This window comes from Diadema setosum, chromosome 1, assembly GCF_964275005.1.
Source record: "Diadema setosum chromosome 1, eeDiaSeto1, whole genome shotgun sequence".
Taxonomy (NCBI): Eukaryota; Metazoa; Echinodermata; class Echinoidea; order Diadematoida; family Diadematidae; genus Diadema; species Diadema setosum.
This window is the reverse complement of record NC_092685.1, coordinates 12,990,791-13,013,162: the sequence shown is the minus strand read 5'-3', so window position 1 is coordinate 13,013,162 and position 22,372 is coordinate 12,990,791. Positions and strand designations below refer to the sequence as shown.

The following is a 22,372-nucleotide window of genomic DNA, read 5'->3' as shown; positions in this document are numbered from 1 at the left end:
AGCTGATATACCCATTTTATACAACGAATAATGCACAGTTATGCACGTGAGGTTAGTGGAAATGTAGCGCACTCTCGGGTATTCACAATAACATCGTGCATGCTTCACACTACGTGTATTGTCAATACACTCGAGTGCGCTCCATCTTCACAAACGCATTTCCAACGGTGCATTTATTGTAATGTTCCTGTGACATTCGTGTATTTGATTTTCGGATTTACTCATGGCACCTACATCAGAATACATTCATTGTATTTTCGCAGTGATTTGTGTTCGCTGTTGCTTCAAACTTTGGTTCCTAGATATCTTGTCGCATCGGCAGAATCACAGAAGGATATTCACGAATCGGTACTTCTTCCTTTTGTCTGCATAAGCCTTTTGTCTGTATAAAGACAGCCATGATGCAAATAAGTAAAGAAGTGTTTTGGACCCAAGGCTCTAGCAGGGGAATAAAATGTAGTAATGACGTCTGGTTTTTCAATACTGATTTGGTCATAAAAATCGATAATATGGAGATTCATACCGCAACAAATATCACTGTTAGAAAGACACAACAACCAACAACAAAACAGAATGAAAGCCTATTTATACAATTTTTTTTTTGTCGATGGTGCAGATGTGTGCATTTGTTTGCTTTCTTCCGAAACTGACGTTATTTCCTATATAAGTGACGGCAAATATGCGGAGACCACGTCAATATCCTTTTGTAACATTTGTTTTTTGATTCCATGATTTAATTCTATTGGAGCCAGCCATGAAGTTTTTTTTTTTTTTTTTTCTGTTCTCTTCCTTCCTCCCACCCTCTCTTCCTTCCCTCCCTTCCTCCTTCCCTCTCTTTTCTCCCTTGGTCTCACCGATGAATGAGCAATTTCATCACAGATATTGCCATCTACCAAAGTTTTTCCTTAGAGCGGAAGGTAATCGCTCGAAAGTCTGATGGGACCATGACGCCATCTACCGAGAAGCTTATCTCTTCTTATGTCACGCACACACACACACACACACACACACACAAACACACACATAAAAAAGTGAAAAAATGAATCAAAACCGACATTCTTTCTGCCAATTTTCAAATCTACTCAGCATATTGATAATATCCATAATTTCACTTTTACTATTCACTTACACAGATGCGAAATTCTTTCGCTGTCGGTGAAGCGAATGGCTGGGTAACATCAATGTTGTTCCTACAAAACACTGATGGGTGGAACCCATGTCACATACATTGATCCGAGTCATTTAGATTCCTTGTAAGATCCTTTCAAATGCTGGTAAAAAGCATCTGGGACTAGAAAATAATTACGTTCTAAAGCCCTCGCCTGTTAAAGTACCTCCGTGGTCACACCAACTGCCTGTGCCAAATAGTTTCAATTTTGTTCATGTTTGTCTTTCTGTTTGAAAGATCATGAATGCGAAAATTGTCCACGCAAAGCAAGCGAGCAAACAAACAAACAAACAAACAAACAAACAAACAAAATAAAACAAAACAAAACGAAACAAAACAAAACGAATAAAAATGACCCCGACAGCAGCTGTTTCATCGTTCAATCTGGGCACATTTATCCACGGATCCTAACTCGGGCGTGATACCTTCATAATCAATTATTGACGTTGTTTAAAACTCATAATGGTGCACTTGAATCTTTTTTTTGTTTTGTTTAAATATTTGATTAGTGTTGCGACCATTGCTTCACCGATTGATATGACCTTTGTGTACGACAATATTGTTTGAAATGTAATATGTACACTTACCAGCTGAACAAGCATTTAGGTATCTCCTATGAATAACATTATTACGCGATGAACCGGGCCTAATCAAAATGTATGTATGTTTCTCCACGAATATCTTGAAAAGTTAAATTCATGGAATTAAGATTGTCCTTCAAGTCCGGCAATATTTAATATATTCAATGAAGTTCTTGTATGCATCAATAGAACACACTTCAAGGTAGATATCTCATGGTAATCAGAATTTATAGTACTAGTTGAGGTGAGGATTCAGCTTTTAACTTCGTTTGTGAGATAATTAGAAACCACTTATGAAATGTTAAAGAGAACACAATTCTAAAAGTCATTGAAAGTTTACTTGATGAAAATCGGTTTTTAAATGACCGAGATATCCAAAAACAAAGAGCCTAATAAAAGGTGGGTCCCATCTTTTATTAGGATTGTTTTCTTTTGGATATCTCAGCCATTTTAAAACTAATTTTCATCAAATAAACCTTGATTCCTCTTAGAATTACATGCTCTTTCATATTTTCATAAGAGGTCTCACACAAAAAAGTTAGAAACCTGAAGCCCCATCTCAACCAAAACTACACCATCCCTTTAAGGTCATGAATGAAAGAAAATGTACCAATAAAACTGTTTAATCCCTATAATCCATTATTCATTATTTTGCATTTATGTATATTTACATTTATAAGTATGTATCTGTATTTCCGTCTCACTCTCTCTCTCTCTCTCTATATATATATATATATGTATGTATATATGTATGTATATATATATATATATATATATATATATATATATATATATATGTGTGTGTGTGTGTGTGTGTGTGTGTGTCTGCTAGCCAATTCAATGGTGATATATAACATTACAACTTTCGAGAATATGCCTTTAACAATGTGTAGATTTACAAACATACGTATTCAGGATTATGAAATACATATATCATCCACATTAATTTCATAATCTGGAATTCATTGGCAGACCTATCCGTTTTACCATGACAATGAGAGTCAGAAAACTTTAATGTTCTTTTCATGAAGTTTTCTGATAGAATAGAGCAGTTATGAAATAAACATAATATAGCATGCATGCCACCATCTCACTGCACAAAATGTGAGGTGGGATTTCACTCGGAACGGGAAACCTTTAGAGGATTTAGAGTCCCCAAACCATTATTTGTGTAGGAAAAGTAAAATTTAAAAAGGAGCAAACACAATTAATTGGACAGACGTCTGACACACGTTCACAATAATTGTCTTAATCGATGTTGACAAAAGTAATATTTGTTCCCATGTCTGTGGTCATACGTTGATCATCATTTGGAGATTATATAAGGGAAAATAGAATGAAAAGAAATCAGTTAGGACTAGAAACCTGTCCTTTCGATGTATAGACCCAGTTTAGTCATTAATCTTAGTTGCCTTCATTGTATCTCGTCGCGAACCGGAGACCGAGTCTACAGCTAGAATGGATGTTGATGTGAAGAAAATTGCTATAGCTCTCGTCTGCGTCTTCGCTTTCGTTTCCGTCGTCGAATGCAGACCTGTTGAAGATGTAAGTGGGCACAGTTACTTCTTATTATTTAAGCCTGGTTGTCTCCTTTTCCTACCTAGGAGTAATCAAATTGCACATTGAGACAGTAAAACAGACTTCTACCACAACCTGAAAAACTTGAACACTGATAATAAAAACTATTCAGTGGCAATGAGTATAACAATCATGATGATAATAACAACAATTTCTAAGATGATAATATTGTTAGTTGTCTATACTGATGATGGTAATAATAGCAGTTATGTTAGGTAATGGAAATGATATTGATCACTTTATTAGGTAGTTTTTTTTTATCTATTTATTAATTAATTTTCTTTGAGCACTTAAGCGTTTTTAGATCGCCAGAAACTGTTCAACCAGAGGGTTCTACAATACATATACAACATACAATTTGAGTTAAAAACTAATTATATCATACAGACATGCTAGAGAAGAGTCAACTATACAAGTTACAATCCGAGAAAGATTATGAACAAATCACTTAGACACAAATACACACGAATCCACCCCAGACTCTGTCTCTCTCACACACACACACACACACACACACGCGCGCGCACACACACACACACACACGCACATACACACACACACACTTCATTTGTTCTCGCAAGCTCACTTTTGCATGAAGGTGCACGCAATAATAATGTACATAAAAATAACTGCCTTAACTTGTTGATTGATCTGTTTCCAGAGTAGAAAAAAAAAATCTTAATCATTGTCCATGTTTGTTCTAAATTTCGTAGACTCACCGTAAACTGTATGATGATAATAATCCATTTCCTTTTTTATTCTATACTGTGCCGAACCCTCTTCCAAGTCACTTGGATGGCCTGAAACATCAAATTTACATTTCAAGAAGTTTCTCTCTCTATGGCAAATTCTATCCTTGTTCTATCCATGCCGCATATTCTATCTTTTTTTCCTTTCCTTTTTTTTTTTTTGGGGGGGGGGGGTCACATTTTGGAAGCATTATTATTACATAATATCTTGTATCCTTGAAGGCTTCCTGGAAAAGTTGTCAAAGATGGTCAACATCATTATTTTCGTAGAACAAGTTTCAGCCAATGTGGGATCCTTCAGTGATAAACCTTCCTCAATCAAAATGTTTGAAATAACGGAATGTGTGAATTTCTTTTACATTCTGGAGCTCTTTGGCTTTCAACTGTACATAATATCATAATCACCTCATAATATGTGAAAGAATTGATAGCTTAACCCATATGACATTGCACTTGAATTTCCATAACTCTTTTTTTTTAAATAAGCAAAACTATCAAGTAACTGTACGTGCTCGGCTCTCGTTGTGATTTTGGTGGGTGTTTTGATTAATTGCGTTTACTGAAGACAGGAACAAAGATCTTTCATCTTTCATGACAGTGTATTCTCGTTTAATAAGAATATTGCAGATCAGATCCCCAGGAAGAATTACCTATACTTGAAATATTCATTACCGGTTGCAAATTATTTTCTATTTCATTAAGGATTTCAAAGTTACTGATCGGAGGATGACACATAATACCAGTTAACCATGATATAGAGCTACCCTACTTTACATTTCAATCTATATATACCTAACCTCTAATGCATCAATTCCTAAGTCAGATCGCCTGGTGTATGATAGGTTCCATCGAATATAACAGCCAATACTACCTCCAATGGAATTTCGATCTCTCCTTTTTATAATTGTGAACGTTAACTTAAAAATTTGGTATAGAGTAACCTGGCAATATTTTAGACAAGCAGACCAGGTTATATCAAAATGATGGGTTTTCATACCTGAAAGTTTTCTGTCTTGACTTGTGAGAGGGTTGTCTTGGTGTGATACGGTGACTCCTATCAAGGTCTCTCGCAGCGACACCGACGTCGAGCTCCAGTTGGGAGTTGATCAAGAGAAGGACTACGGCGTCATGAGTTTTCTCACCAGCCTCTTTAGCGATGCCATAGCTGCAGAGACAAACTGCATCTTTATAGAATATTGTTCCTGCCTATTCTGCACTGTATCAACTTTATGCATCTTTTTCTCTGATTTGATAATTTCGTTCTACTGCTGTTTGATTTTCTCCCTTTTTTGGCGTCGTTGTCGAGCTTTAGGGCTACAAAAACATTTTGCGATACCCTGCATGGATGTCCAAGATGGCGTCAACCTTTTACTCCACTATTCTATTCAGGAATGGTGCAAAAGAGATCACTTCTTTTAGGCCCTGCTTTATCTCTATTGTAGTTTCCCGATCAAATTCAATAGAACTTTTGCTCTTATATATTCTTATTTCTCATCGATGGTTACATATTTAGCCTAACTGGCCCATCGTATCTCATTCCTAGCAGACTTCTGGTTCAAGTCTGGTGCTTGCTCCTTTCATTGTCATTGAGCGTTCCCCTCTCCTCGGTTTTTTCTTTAATATCTTCTTTGATTTCGTCATTATTTCGTAGAGTTTGTAGAGTTTACACTAGTCCCTACCAGTTAGTTCAGTTACAAACTAACAAACTCTCGAATAAAAGGCTTATTTAGATGACAATATTGAGAGTGAGTCGTTGTAGCGGACTGGACTAAAATGATAGCTGGAACTACGATCACAGTTACTAATGATATGAACAATAGTGATATATTTTTAACAGTCCATTCACCTCAAACACTGTTTTCTAGAAGGCCCTTTCACTGTTACGTCACCACGACGTGGCATATAACCATTTCGAAAATGCCCTGATTTTTCAAATCCATTCTCATAACATGGAGTTCGTTTGACAAGAGTGGAATGTGTGCTGTTTTTGCGAGGATGCAACTTTAATGGTGTGTTTTTGTTCTTATTACAATAATGATAATAATGACAATAGTAATAGTAATAATAATAATAATAATAATAATAATAATAATAATAATTATTATTATTATTATTATTGTTATTATTATTATTATCATTATTATTATTATTATTATTATTATCATCATTATTATTATCATTTCGTCAACACTGATGTGGCAATTTGTTTCTTGAAGTCGACATGAAAACATACTTAGTCCTACTTCATGATATTTATTAACAAATAATATATCTTATTTTGGAAAATTATACCCTTGGTCGTCCTGGAAACTTAGTTTCGTTGTCGTTGTATGTGAACGCTGACTTTCTTGGGAAGAAGGAATTTAATTTGGTTTCAAACTAAGGCTATTTCCCATTACGGTCTCAAAATGAGACGCTTTGATTCTTCCACGAAGGTTGATCCGTTGTCGACAAGCGTCACTGCCGAGCAAAACGTCACCGGTGGCAACTTTACTGACATGAGGCTGACTCCGAAGCAACTGCGAATTCTCTTCCAAGAGGACGATGAAGTTGATGAAAGTGAGGAGGAAATCAGTGTTGATGAAAGTGAGGAGGAAATCAGTGTTGATGAAAGTGAGGAAATTAGGGGAAAGCAGAAAGATGGAAGTTCGGATTCTTCCGAAGAGCAGAGACGAAAACGAAAGAGAAGGAAGGCCACCACTGACCTGACCACGCGATGGCCACAGAACACAGTCATGTACGAAATCGACTCCACATCAGGTATTAAGATTATGATATGTACGTATGTATGTATGTATGTATGTATGTGTGTGTATGTATTATTATATACATATTTATACATATATACAAACATACAGGGCTGACACTATTTTTTTTTCCTGATGGCCCAAAAGGGCTACTAAAAACTTTAAATTTGGTGGCCCGAGTAGAAATGTTGTCACACGAAAGAAAAGGAATATTAACAACCCATCCCACATCTCATGTCAGTTGACCAGCCGGGCAACCAAAGAATAACTTTTTTTTGTGTGTGTGTGGCCCGAAATCAATTTTTAGTGGCCCTGGACCATATATTGGTCGACAAAAGAATGACACTATGCTACAGGAATCGTCACCTGTTTGCATTATTGAATAACACTTTCAAGAAGGAAGTCACTTCAACGGACAATTCATTTTCTGGGGCACTTATGGCATTCACTGGGCACCCCGAGAGGTCGTCCGCGTTGAATGATGTTGACGATGCTTTCGTCGTAAATTGTCACTGATACCACATTCATCGCGTTCATCGCGTCACACACACACACACACACACACATACACACACACAAAATCCTGTTTGTTTTGTGGGTGTGTGTGCATGCGTGCGTGCGTGCGCGTGTGTGTACAAAACAGATGTGGCTCCCCTCCTTCATGTTCTTGAATGTATGTCATGTGTCGAAACGCCGAGTTCTTCTTTCCTTCCGGGCTTTCGTAACTTTTCAATATTTGTTAACTTTAATTGAGACACAACACAAAAAAAAAAGTCAAAAGAAGAAGAAGAACAACAACAAAAGCAATAAAACACTGAACACTTACCTGACATTGCTTTTCGTTTGAACCGGGATTATCAGTCGCTGTAGTTTCATCTGTCTATTCCACCCATTCTCCTGGAGGGTTTTGCTCTTTTCTTTTTAGTGTTTTGTTTTCTTTTGTCGTTTTATTTCATTTTTTTTTAAAGCCGATGACGAGTCTTACATCCTGAACGCATTGGAGCACTGGATGAGTCTAACTTGCCTGAAGTTTGTACCTTACTCTACGGAGACCGGGAACAGTTTGGGGTACCACCAGAAAATCCGTTTTTTCAAGGGAGATGGGTGAGTCGTTTGCTTTTCGAATGAGCACTATGTTATACAGAAACCTAAGCCCAAGTATAATGCGGATTGAGTCTTGAGTGAAAGCAGCGTAATTAGTAGGACACATCAGTGAAAGTTTGAGGAAAATCGGACAATCAATTCAAATGTTATGAATTTTAAAGATTTGGTGCCACAATGACGACACAATGACGTCATTTTCGACAACAGCAAGCTCATAAAGAAAACATACAGGAAGAATTCCTCAAAGGTTCATATTTCGTGAAAAGTACACATTCCAGGGACTTGCACTGACGTATGTTAAGGGTAATATTATTTCCCCTGCTTTCTGAAAGAGGTAAGTCAAGTGCTCTTTCATTATGCTATAAAAGCGGAATATGTTTCCTTCATATTTCCTTTATATTGATGTCCATAATGACGTCATGGAGTGTAGCAGTCTCTAATCAAGCGATCACGGCACCGAAGCTTTAAAACTGTTTTGAATTGCTCGTCCGATTTTCCTAAAACGTTCACTGATTTGTTCTTCTAGTATTGCTGCTTTCACCCAATCCTTATTTATATTTGAGCTTTGATCTCCTTAAACATTTGAAATTAGCCATGTAAAGACATCAGCAAACGATATAATGTAAAGTGGCGTGAAGTCGTCGTCATCTGGCTCGAACTATTGAGGACTCTCGAACTGGCATTGATTGCTCTCGACCTAACGCAGACCACTACCAAAGTTGAAATTTACCATGAACTTCGAGCTTAAGCCGTGATGTATATATATGTTTAAGTCATGTTTACAAAAATGTTCAATACAGATTCGTATCATATTCTTATTAGTCTTTCAGCAAGAGGTGTCGTTCCAAGAGATAGCCATAGGAACATTTTGAGTAATATTGACCAAAGGAGTATTGCACCAGAATATTTCACTAAACACTCGAGTAATTCAAAACATAAATGTATGACACGGTAAGAAAAAACTAGGTAAATTATAACTGTCAGACATTTGACCCTATAAAATGCAACGTCTCACAAAATGAGAACCCCCCCCCCCCAAAAAAAAAAACCTTTCTGAGTCGTTTGTGACTTTTAGAAGAGTTTGATAAAAATAGAACGCTTGTCGGCATGCTCACCCCAAGTGTGCTCCTATCTCCATGTCATATTCCTCGCCGTGTTTTGTTGGTTATGTACTTTTAACTTGTGTGGCGATGTGTGTGTGTGTGTGTGTGTGTGTGTGTGTGTCTTTGTTTTTGATTTAATTTTTCCTTCAGCTGCTGGTCTTACGTCGGACGAATCGGTGACCAAGGCACGCAAGATATTTCAATCGGAAATGGATGCAATGGGGTAAGCATGGGAAACACGATTATGGGTTTGTGCTGTTATGTACATTATACGTGTCTGCCTTATACACGTGTATGCACTGTCATACGTAACAATTAACTACATTGAAAGTGACAGATTGGGTACGAGATTGGGCATGGTTGGTCGTTACCAACAGAGGATGGGACGGCGTTCCTTTGTGCAGCTCTTCACGACGTAGGCCGAAAGAGCAAAATATCACAGATTTACAACATTATGATATATAATATATAATACATTGTATATGATAAATGTAATAAACAATATATAATATACAATATAAATCATATATTATATATTATATTATATCATATTATATTATATCATATTATATTATATTATATTATATTATATTATATTATATTACATATTATATAATATATGATATATATTGTATATTCAATATACATGAGATAGGTAGTTCAAATGATAAAGAATACGCAAAGTACTAATAGTGATTAATTTTTCGTCAGTTCGTAGTTTATACAAGCAATACAGAGATTTGTGTATACAGTTGGAAACTCTGCCGAATATGACTACTTATATGGGAATTGTTATGACGTTATTTATCCTTTTGTCATTATCATCAACATTGTCATCAGTGTTCTTTACATGTCTGATTAAAGTACTTGTATTGAATTCAAAGTCACCATCAACTTTACTGTAAACGCCAGGTCTACATCACTTATTATTACTAAATTTGTCATATTAATCGTTTTAATGCCCCTCATGCCATTAAAACCAAACCAATAAGCAGTCAATATTATACGACTGGGAGCACAAGAATATATTACCACATCAACGAGAACCCGGCCACTCATGATCGCCTATGGGCGCGTGCTAAAGAAGCCAAGTATTTACCCTTCCCTGTTTATATACTCTGACAGTCCAGAGTGACAATGACAACCTCTTTTCTTTAAAAGCTACCTGCTGTGCGTCACTGCAAACATTTGCAAAATCTTTATCATTAGGGAGAGTATTAATATGTATCATCATGTTAACTGACCCATTACATATTCCACGACGTCATAGGTTGTCCTTTCCCTTTTTATTTCAGCTAGGGACTACAGCTCACGAAATAGGTCATGCTATTGGATTCTTTCACGAACAGCAGAGACCAGACCGAGACGACTACATACAAGTTCACTTTTCCAACATTCTAAATGGTGATGGTATCGTGAGCAACTTTATCAAGTTAACGCAAGATGAAGTCATTACGACAGTACCATACGACATCGGTTCCCTCATGCACTACGGCTCAACAGTGAGGTTTTGTTTTCTTTTCTGCATTTTTAAAAAATCGCATCCCTCCGTTATTCCTTGGTCGTCATGTGTTATAACTTTGTCAATGCGTTCTCTGGCATTGCCTGCTGTCCTGCCTCAACCCAAGGGTAAAAAAGAAGAAGTAAGCATCACATGAATGCAGAATATATTAAACGTTTTGACGATAACGAACGGACGCACAATGTTCGAGCGTGTGAATGCAGTACTTTATACTGCATTCACACGCTCGCAAGCGTGTGAATGATCGCTGTATTGGGCATCGCTGTATTGGGCATCTACATTTTGGTCAGCGTTTTCTACAGCACACTATTTACATGTAAAGGAGAGATCTCAGCTACACAATCACTCTGACCTGACATAGGACGTGGGACGAGGCGGTATAAACGTAGTAGTGAGCATACAGAAATAACTAATGACAAATGCACGATGTGATTTTGAATAGGTGAATAAAAGATAGACCCAAATCGCTGTCAGCAAGAATTGATTTACTTCTAGAAATGCTTTTCAGAAGTGTGTGTGTGTGTTTGTGTGTTTGTGTGTTGGTTTATTGTCATTTGGTCTACCATCAGATGGTCTATTTTCCAGTTCGTCTAACACCACTACGGCTAAACTCACTTGGTTTACTATCAATTTCGTCTAATGCCCTTTTGGTCTACTTCTCACTTTGTCTAATGCCCAGTTTGGCTACTTATCGTTTCGTCTAATGACTAGATGGTCTAATTGCAGTTTTGTCTCTTTCCATTTTGTCTAATAAAGTATGGGTATTAGACGAAGTGGGCTTATCCCATCTGGAAGTAGACCAACTGGTTATGAGGCTAAGTGGCAATTGGACTAAAAGTTCAATGGCCATTAGACGAACTGGTTGTAGACGAAACAGGATTAGACCAGGTGGGTTGCGATTAGCTATCAAAGGAAATGGGAGTAGACCAAGTGATAGATCACTATAATATTGTGTGTTCCTCCATATTATATCCAGGCCTTTGCCAACAATTCTGACCTTCCGACGATCACGACGCTGGATCCATTCGAAATGGCGAATATGGGACAGCGCAACGGCCTCAGCTTCAAGGACGTCAAACTAGCCAATCTGATCTATAAGTGCGCAGAGAACTGTTCATCCGATCTCACTTGCGAAAACGACGGCTACCTCAATGAGAGGTGCGAATGCGTCTGTCCCGAAGAATACACTGGTACAACCTGCCAAACCGAGTCGTCAGATTACACGGAACGTAAGTGAGCATTTATATGTCTGTCTTATGCTCTTGCTATGTCCGTCTTGACCAGTGAATAAACCCCCAAATCGCTTTGTTGCATGACATAAATCACACCCCGTTTCTTTTCATGTTTTGTTGGGCATATAAAATACGTATAATATAATAATGTCTCGATCTGTGTCACATAGTGAACATCATCACCACTTAATGCAAGCTAAGTACCTTTTAAAAGTAATCCGGAAATACGGATTCTACATCGTTTGTAATTGTTTAATAACGAGCCTTCGGAATAACGAATCTCCTTTCAATTTCCAGTTAACGCACTTTCGGAATAACGCCATAATTTAGTGTTCGAATTAACGAACCATTTTCATTTTTCAGATCAACGAACTTCTAGGTATAGAGAATGAGTGTGTTTTGGAAAGGATTCTTATTTCATTTTCGGAATTAATGAACCTTCGGAATAACGAACATCACCAGATACAGTAGGTTCACTGTAACTATGTGTGTTTATTTGTTGTACTTTCACAACTGCCTTTGTTATACTGTTGCCGCAAACAGCCTGTGCGGTAACCTACAATGCGACATCTGGCGTAATAGAGTCGCCCAACTATGGTGCTGGGAATTACCCGGACAGTACAGTCTGTATGTATTATATCAAGGTAAGAAATATGCATAAAGAAACATTATAGCGAGATTACCCCTCCTGGAAAGAACGCGGCGTCCCACAGTGTGTTCACAGTGTGGTCGCATAGTCGACTATGTGAAAAACGCTAGAATTTAACAGTGTGGAGATGATTTCACACTGTGGTTAGGTTTTCCCAGAGTGTTCACAATGGTAATGTTCAGTGTCACACTGTGAATTGTTGATTCACAATGACGGGGATTGTGTCGAGTCACACCGGCCGTTAAAACGGTCGAATTTAACAGTATGAAGAGATTTCACACAATGTGTTCACAATGTATTCACACTGTGTTCACACTGTGTTCACACTGTGTTTCTCACACTGTGGGACACTGTGTTCTTCCCAGCAGGGACGGGATGAGCTATAAACAAAAAAACAACAACAAAAAAACAAGGAGGGGAGGAAGGAACGGTAGTCCATCCCTCATTATGGCTGTATGTCGTTTCCAATTCACATTTCACTTCCATTATTGACTAGTGATACAGTGTATCTTGGCAGTTTTTACCCCAATGTTGGAGGTAATGAGTGAAATAATTGTATCAATGCTTGCTTCAGTACTATATTTACTGTAAATATCGAACTTTTTTGGGGAAAATCTGTCTACTTTCATTGAGGCATGTATAGGAAACATGCCGTAACTATTGATAAACTGTATGAGTGGAAGCAAAAGTTTCTTTTTTTAAGGTATTGGTTCATTATGTTTGTTGATAGTGCATGTACAGATTGGGGATGGATTCTTTCAACGGCTTCAAACTATGATATCATGTTTTCCCTGAAAGTTCATGCTAGAGCTTCAAAATACCATTTTCTACCTAAAAAAAAACAAAACAAAACAAAACAAAACAAAAGACGAATAACATGAGGAAAATAAAAAGTAAGAGGAGCTATTGATTCTACGTTTCTTGTCTATGTTGACATTCAGACTGATAAAAGTTATCAATGTTCTTATCTTTTATGTAGCCTGAAAACATACCAGAGGGTGCAGTTATAGAATTGACATTTGAAGCATTTTCGTTGGAGCCGGCTGAGACCCAGGGTTGTTTGTGGGACTACGTTGAGGTCATGGCAGAAAACCCAACTTATGGCGGTGTACAATACTGTGGGTCAACCCTGCCCAGTACGATATATTCTGTCGGACAAGAAATAATGATCTGGTTCCGGTCCGACGAGTCGATCAACTATCCTGGCTTTAGAGCTACGTACACTGTATTGTTACCAAGCACTGCACCTCCAACTAAGACTCCTACCACTCAGCCTCCAACTGAGGCTCCTACCACAAAGGCCCCAACTGAACCCCCTACAACTAAGGCGCCAACTGACCCTCCTACGACAAAGGCTCCAACCGAACCTCCTACCACTAAGACGCCAACTGAGCCTCCTACCACTAAGGCGCCAACTGAGCCTCCTACCACAAAGGCGCCAACTGAACCCCCTACCACAAAGGCGCCAACTGAACCTCCTACCACAAAGGCGCCAACTGAGCCTCCTACCACTAAGGCACCAACTGAGCCTCCTACCACAAAGGCGCCAACTGAACCTCCTACCACAAAGTCTCCAACTGATCCCCCTACCACTAAGGCGCCAACTGAGCCTCCTACCACTAAGGCGCCAACTGAACCTCCTACGACAAAGGTTCCAACCGAACCTCCTACCACTAAGGCGCCAACTGAGCCTCCTACCACAAAGGCTCCAACCGATCCCCCTACCACTAAGGCGCCAACTGAGCCTCCTACCACTAAGGCGCCAACTGAACCTCCTACGACAAAGGCTCCAACCGAACCTCCTACCACTAAGGCGCCAACTGAGCCTCCTACCACAAAGGCGCCAACTGAGCCTCCTACCACTAAGGCGCCGACTGAACCTCCTACGACAAAGGCTCCAACCGAACCTCCTACCACTAAGGCGCCAACTGAGCCTCCTACCACAAAGGCGCCAACTGAGCCTCCTACCACTAAGGCGCCAACTGAGACTCCTACCACAAAGGCGCCAACTGAACCTCCTACCACAAAGCCTCCAACCGAGCCTCCTACCACAAAGACGCCAACTGAACCTCCTACCACAAAGCTTCCAACTGACCCTCCTACCACTAAGGTGCCAACTGAACCTCCTACCACAAAGACTCCAACCGAACCTCCTACCACAAAGACCCCAACTGAACCTCCGTGCAACGTGGTTTACGAACTTACCGAAGACACAACATGTCTTTCAGTTAAATCTATAAATTATCCGAATAAATTCCCCAAACACTTCACGTGTTCATACACTGTTACGGCCCCGACAGGGTATGTGATTGAGATCACATTTAAAAAGTTCAAAGTTGGCAGCAGTGGAGCAGTGACTGACTTATGCACCTCTACCTACTTGTCTGTCGATCTCGGACCTACAGTCAATGCGTTTAGGTAAATCTTATCACGATCAACTTGTATTACAGTCCGAGTTTCTCTCTGCCCATCTCCTTGTTCCTTTTCCTTCCTTTCTTTCTTTTTTTTTTCTTTACATTTTTGTCTGTATACAATATATATATATATATATATATATATGTATATATATATATATATATATATACATGCATTTACATGACTTGTGTTTATGTAATTATAGATAATGTTTATGTATCATACATATATGTGTCTATATACGTGTGTGTATACATGTATTATATCAATTCATTAATTCTACTAAATATATATGGAAAAATCAAGCGGATTATTAGAAGTGAGTAAATCATTAGAAGTAAGGTTATATTGGCTTTCGAAAATTTGGGGGTTTTGCGTTCCATGAAAGCACAATAAGGTGAGAAATCAATCCTATATCTTTTAGGTTGTAGGAGAAAGCAGTGTTAAAAATGTAGTATGCCACATAGTGTGCTGCAAAATGTTGAATGTGCCTCTGTCTGATCTTTGTCCCAAAAATAAGAATGACCTCAGCGTTAATGAATTATGATCATTATTCAAAATCCTAATCATTATTCACCACCATTTCGATTTGGTCCTAGACTGTGTGGAACCCAGCTACCGAGCACGATGACGTCGGAATCCAACTCGTTGACCCTTGAGCTTGTTACGGGCTGGAAGAGACAGAAGGGATTCCACGCGTCCGTCAGGCTGGTCCCGAAGACCACCCATTCACCCACCACCACTCTGTCTTGGAGTGATTGGTGGGAGTGGTGGTTAAATGGTCACGACTATGATAGCTGGGAGGACTCGGATAGTAATGAAGGCCATGACTGGAATTATTGGTCTCAAGAGAATTACGGGAATCACGGAGGAAATCATTGGTACTGGCATCATTGAAACAACTAGAGTGCATTCCGAGGGTCAAAGGTCGCTGACAGAATGACGTCATTATTGCATGGCGCCGGTCAATAGATATACAATTCTTTCGGGTTTATGATTAGGGCATAATCAGTTAAAGCAAAGGATTGATTTTAGTACGTCGTACCAAAACAACTTTATTGTAGACATCGTTTGTGATTTTTTTTTTTTTTTTTTTTTGGGGGGGGGGGATGGGGGTGGGAGGAAGGGGAATGGAATGTGGTGAAGACGCCTGATTTTAAGAAAGATTTTAAATCTGCATTTTGATGAGACAATTACCCCGTCGAAGCTAAACCCTCCAAAGATGATAATCTTTGACCGTAACAACTGACTATAATTTGACGTGCAGTAATGGTTAACAGAATCCTATGAGTTTAATATCTTTAATTTGTGCTTTTCTGTCTTTGGTTAAAGCCAGAAGTCGTTTCCTTCCCCCTTGAAGCAACTGGTATCATAAACTATCAAACATTTTGTGAGTAACAATTTCCCTCCTCACCAACCCCCAAGCTTATTACGAGAAAATGATCTCTCGCAGTTTCATTTGCGGCTAATAACATACTTGTGTCTCAGGACACGGACTACTTTCACGACTTTATGGCACTGCAAGCCCTCCCTAGATACTATCAAACTACCATCTGACATTTCTGTACAGTGTGAGTACATTAGTAACAGGATAATGTAAACTGTTATGATTGAGATGAACATGCCAATTAAACTATCGCTCTTTAGATTGTGCACCTAATTTTTCTTTAATCAAAGAAATAATTTTGTAGAATATAATATATATATATATAATTATACATATGTCTATATTATACATATATATATATATATATATACATATATATATATATATATATATATATATATATATATAATTATACATATGTATATATTGTCATTATCTAATTGGATGTGTTCTGTGTATCTATACCGACATGTGTGTGTGTGCGTGTGTGTGTGTGTATGTGTGTGTGTGTGTGTGATTCGAAGGGGAAAAATGATGAACCAAATAATTGGAAAAAGATTACTAAAAAAAAATACTAAAAAAAAGCCAGAGAGAGAGAGACTGTCAGAAGGGAGTAGTTGTACAGCTTAAAGTAGTAGTAGTGGTAGCGGGAGTGAAAGTGGTATGATAGTACGATGAAGTAGTGGTAATATAAGTAGTAGTAGTAGTAGTAGTAGTAGTAGTAGTAGTAGCAGTAGTAGTAGTAGTAGTAGGAGGAGGAGGAGGAGTAGTAGTAAAAGTAGTGATAGTGGTATGATAGTACGATGTAGTAGTGGTAGTATAAGTAGTAGTAGAAGTTGTAGTAAAAGTTCAGTGGAACCGTTATAATAATTATGTTTCCTTCACGTAGTTTTTTTTTTTCATTTTGTTATTTTCATGATTGTTATGGAAAAATAAATTAAAACGAATCAAATCATGATCAATCTGTTGGAATCTGATGAGCTGAAGGAAAAGTTGCATCTAAATTCGGATTTTTGTAATTTTTTCCCAATTATTTGGTTCATCATTTTTCTTCATAGATGTTCTTTTATTACGATTTTTTTTTTTACAGAAACCAAACAGACTGCATTAGTAAACTCCGAAGTACAAACTTATACAAGCTTTCTACATTATGATGCACTTCTCCTAAAGTAACTGAAAATGAAGGAAACTGGGGTTTGTTTGTGAGAATGTAGCATTGGTCGTTGCGTATCGTAAAAATTCGGAGAGATTATATTTCACGCAGTCTCTGTTGACTCAATTTGCTCGAGGGTTATCTAAATTTAAGATTATAGGCGTGAGGAATATATAGCTTCAAAAAAAAAATAATTGCCGACTGTGATTTTTAGATATCATGTTATGCATGAGCCATTGGCCACTTACTTTGTCAACATTATAGTCGGAAGTATCTTAAAGGAAACAAAAAAACCCAAAGAGAAATGTGGATTGAGTGAAAGCAGCAACATTAGTAGAACATATCATTGAAAGTTTGAGGAAAATCGGACAATCGATGCAAAAGTTATGAATTTTTAAAATTTGGTGTTGAGAACCGCTGGATGAGGAGACTACTTGAGTTTATGGCATCAAGTGTGGACAACATTATAAAGAAAATATAACGAAAATTCAACAAGCTTTCATCTTTTCTAGCATAATGAAAGAGCAAGTGACTAACCGCTTTCAGAGAGCAGGAGGAATAATTACTCCTCTAACATATGTCAGTATCAAGTTGATAGACTGTATAATTTTTATGAAAAATGAATTTTTGTGGAATTCCCTTTATATTTTCTTTATATTGTCGTCCACACATGACGTCATAACGTCTAGAAGTCTCCTCGTCCAGCGGTTCCAAGACCAAAACTTTAAAAATTCATAACTTTTGCATCGATTGTCCAAGTTTCCTCAAACATTCACTGATGTATTCTACTAATGTTGCTGCTTTCACTTAATCCACATTTCACAGTGCTAGAGCAGCTGCATCAGGTGAATCGATGATGAAGAGAATAGCGCCATCTGACGTCAGTATTGTGTTCAGGAGCTTGTAAACCATGGCAGAGCATTGCCAATGTCCACAAAAAAAGTAATTATTGCCCTACTATACTTCAGTGTTGATTTCATCTCCAGGCCTACGTCACACCAACCAGAATATGTAGAGCATTCAGGGCCATATACATTATCAAATTGTTTTAAGGGGCAATGTTACTTACCAAAGTAGTACACTGTAATCCTTGCATCGGTATCACCAACTAACAAAATTATCTTGAGGTGTCTCTGAAACAACAACAGAAAAAAAAAAGGGGGGGGGGGACACCTTCCCAGGGCAATCCTAAACATTATCAGTTTTGATTGACATTAATTACCCAGTTGCAAGTATCACAGCATGTTGTTTATTGGTATTCATGACTTTTTTTTTGTATGGGTAATCTGCAGATGTGAGAGAATATTTGCTCTAAACCCTGTGGACTCAGAAAAAAAAAAGAAAAAGAATGTCAACAAACATCTATCTAAATGTGTGTGTTTTTGTCGGGGGGGGGGGGGGACTGCATATGTACGTGAGTGCCTGTCTGTCAGTCCATATTTTTGTCTATGTAAGTTGAGATGGGAGTTACGGTGGAAATCAATGCATGACTAAAATCTAAATTACTGTCAGATGCGAGTAGAGCAGTTGAGTCCGGAGGACCTGATCTCATCTATATGCTGAGGAAACGGTGGAGTTCACACTCCTCAACTCAGCTCTACTTTGAAATTCTCCTGGCCCTGTTTCATAAAGCTGTATTTAAAGTTACGCATGACTTTATGAATGACTGGAATATGAAGTGCCAATATGTGTGCCCATTTTGTTTTTTTGTTTTTTCATCTTCTGACAATTAAGAGTGATTGTATGTCAATATTTCATCTACATCAAGGAAAAAACACTTTCAACTAAAAACTCATGTTAAAATGTAAGAATAATCATTATCATCTGCAAATTTCAACTTTAGCTTATATCAATATATCAACAATAATTAGGAAACCCACTTGGCTTGCCATATTTAAGTCATTCATAAAGTTGTGTGTAATTTACAGACAGCTTTATGAAACAAGGCCCTGGTTTGTGAATTTTTCACAATTCCTGGTAGTATTCCATCAATACCAGCGTAACATATTACACATAGAGTTTAAAAATGTTGGAATACACTATTAAACACAGTACATGTACAATGTATGATACTGATTCACATTCACTGCAGGAATTTTTACATAATGTTGCATATGTTATCAAACATAACATGTAGATAATGGCTGGTGGAGGAAGGAACATACAAAATATGCCATCTGAAGGGTTTGAAATGATTTTATATAGAGGGAGGTCATTACTTTGTACATCAGCAAAGTTCACTGGCGTAGCCAGGGGGGGGGGGGGGGCGAGTGGGGGCGGTCGCCCCCCCCCCCCCCTAAGATTTGGACCGAGGATTTGGGAGGCGGAAAAAAATGCGTGTATACTGTATGCATGCACATGAAGCGGGTCTCCTTCGCAACCTTTCATCAAATAAGATATGTTTTTTTGAATATTTCACTCAAAGTGTGCACCAGATCGTTGAATTTCAATTCAAAATATGCAAAATCTCTCATGCTTGGGAGGGGGTATCCCCCTCCCAAGCCCTCCCCCTCTATGCCTCTTTCCCTAGCTAAGTACACTTTTTAGATTTACAAAAAATTCTGAATAATTCTGAGTGCACAAGACTTTTCACTAATATTCCGAAAACTGAAGGTTCCCTCATGTATAAGGGGAATTTCCCCTTTTAATCGACCCTTTCCTCCCTCAGCCCCCCCCCCATCAGTTTTTTTTTTATTTTTTTTATTACCCAAATGTTGATTCCATCAAATATGCGTATTATGCGTATACGAGATATCTCAATTTCAACCTTAAAAAGATTAAAGCTCCATCGGAAGGGAAGAGTGGAGATAACACTCGCCAACGCCTTCTCCCTGCTCGCCCCCCCCCCCCCCCCCATGCAAAGAAGTAGACTGTGGCTATACCAAGATCGCTTTATTTCAATTCTAAAAACGCAAAAGCTCCGCGAGCGGGAGGGGGAATCCCCCTTCCCCTAAGTTCTACCTCACTAGACTTTATACATACGCACAGATGGTGCACATTCGGAATAAGAGCTAAATTCCGTGATTTTAACACTTCGATGAAAAAGTGTTGCACCAAAAATTTGCACCAGATCGCTGAATTTCAGGTCTGAAAACGCAAAATCACCTTCGTGTGGGAGGGGATATGCCCCTATCTACACCCTCGTGTGCATGCTTTTTCTGTTTGATTGCTGAACAGACAGCGTTCATGATATTCCGTGTGAGAATTAATACAAGAAGACTAGTGTGTTTGAATTATACTGTTTTATAGGCAAATTGTTCAATAATAATCTACACTAAAATATACTGCAACCTTGAACAAGTGGGACTGTTTCAACTCGTTAAAACACGCAAAAACATGCATCAAATTGCACCATTTGCAACATCAAAATGCAAAAAGTTCTCACCGTGGGAGGGGGGAAACCCCCCTCCCACACCCTCCCCTACCCCCTCGCTCGCTCCGCTCGCTCGGGTTCAGTCGCGTTCATGATATTCAGTGAAAAGAATTAATACAAGAAGTGTATTTGAATTATAGGCAAATTGTTCAATAATAATCTACACTAAAATATACTGCAATCTTAAACAAGTGGGACTGTTTCACGTCGTTAAAACACGCAAATACATGCATCAAATTGCACCATTTGCAAAATCAAAATGTAAAAATTTCTCACCGTGGGAGGGGGGAAACCCCCCTCCCACACCCTCCCCTACCCCCTCGCTCGCTCAGCTCGCTCGGGTTCAGTCGCGTTCATGATATTCAGTGAAAAGAATTAATACAAGAAGTGTATTTGAATTATACCATTTTATAGGCAAATTGTTCAATAATAATCTACACTAAAATTTACTGCAATCTTAAACAAGTGGGACTGTTTCACGTCGTTAAAACACGCAAAAACATGCATCAAATTGCACCATTTGCAAAATCAAAATGTAAAAAGTTCTCACCGTGGCCACACCCTCCCCTACCCCCTCGCTCGCTCCGCTCGCTCGGGTTCAGTCGCGTTCATGATATTCAGTGAAAAGAATTAATACAAGAAGTGTATTGGAATTATACCATTTTATAGGCAAATTGTTCAATAATAATCTATAAACACTAAAATATACTGCAATCTTAAACAAGTGGGACTGTTTCACGTCGTTAAAACACGCAAATACATGCATTGAATTGCACCATTTGCAAAATCAAAATGTAAAAAGTTCTCACCATGGGAGGGGGGACACCCCCTCCCACACACTCCCCTCGCCCATCCCCCCTCGCTCGCTCCGCTCGCTCGGGTTCAGTCGCGTTCATGATATTCAGTGAACAGAATTAATACAAGAAGTGTATTCAAATTACACCATGTTATCGGCAAATTGTTCAATAATAATCTACACTAAAATATACTACTACCTTAAACAAGTGGGACTGTTTCACGTCGATAAAACGCGCAAAAACATGCATCAAATTGCACCATTTGCAACATCAAAATGCAAAAAGTTCTTACTGTGGGAGGGGGACACCCCCCTCCCACACCCTCCCCTATCCCCTCGCTCGCTCCGCTCGCCCGGGTCCAGTCGCGTTCATGATATTCAGTGAAAAGAATTAATACAAGAAGTGTATCTAAATTATACCCTTTTATAGGCAAATTGTTCAATAATAATCTACATCAAAATAAACTGCTACCATAAACAAGTGGGACTGTTTCACGTCGATAAAACGCGCAAAAACATGCATCAAATTGCACCATTTACAACATCCAAATGCAAAAAAGTTCTTACCGTGGGAGGGGGGACACCCCCCTCCCACACCCTCCCCCCTCGCTCGCTCCGCTCGCTCGGGCTAGGTCGCTTCGCTCCCTCGCAGACTAACCGCCCCCCCCCCCCCCCCCAAGATGAAATCCTGGCTACGCCGTTGGCAAAGTTGACTAATAATAATCACCTGGTAACAGCTACATTTAGCTACATTCCTTCAACAACAACAACAACAACAAAAACAACAACAAAAACAGAAACAAAAACTCTGCTGA

General features: G+C 38.6%; 1 protein-coding gene across 1 annotated transcript; it reads left to right on the top strand.

Moving 5' to 3' along the window:
- Positions 1–3,207: 3,207 nt before the first annotated feature.
- On the top strand, positions 3,208–14,483 carry LOC140237021 (uncharacterized; the record flags this gene model as incomplete). Its single annotated transcript, XM_072316968.1, has 9 exons — positions 3,208–3,294; positions 5,139–5,294; positions 6,512–6,836; positions 7,792–7,927; positions 9,181–9,253; positions 10,326–10,532; positions 11,529–11,781; positions 12,328–12,428; positions 13,413–14,483. Coding segments are annotated over exons 1-9 (2,409 nt in total), but the record flags the coding sequence as incomplete, so codon positions are not given.
- Between the last annotated feature and the right edge of the window lie 7,889 nt (positions 14,484–22,372).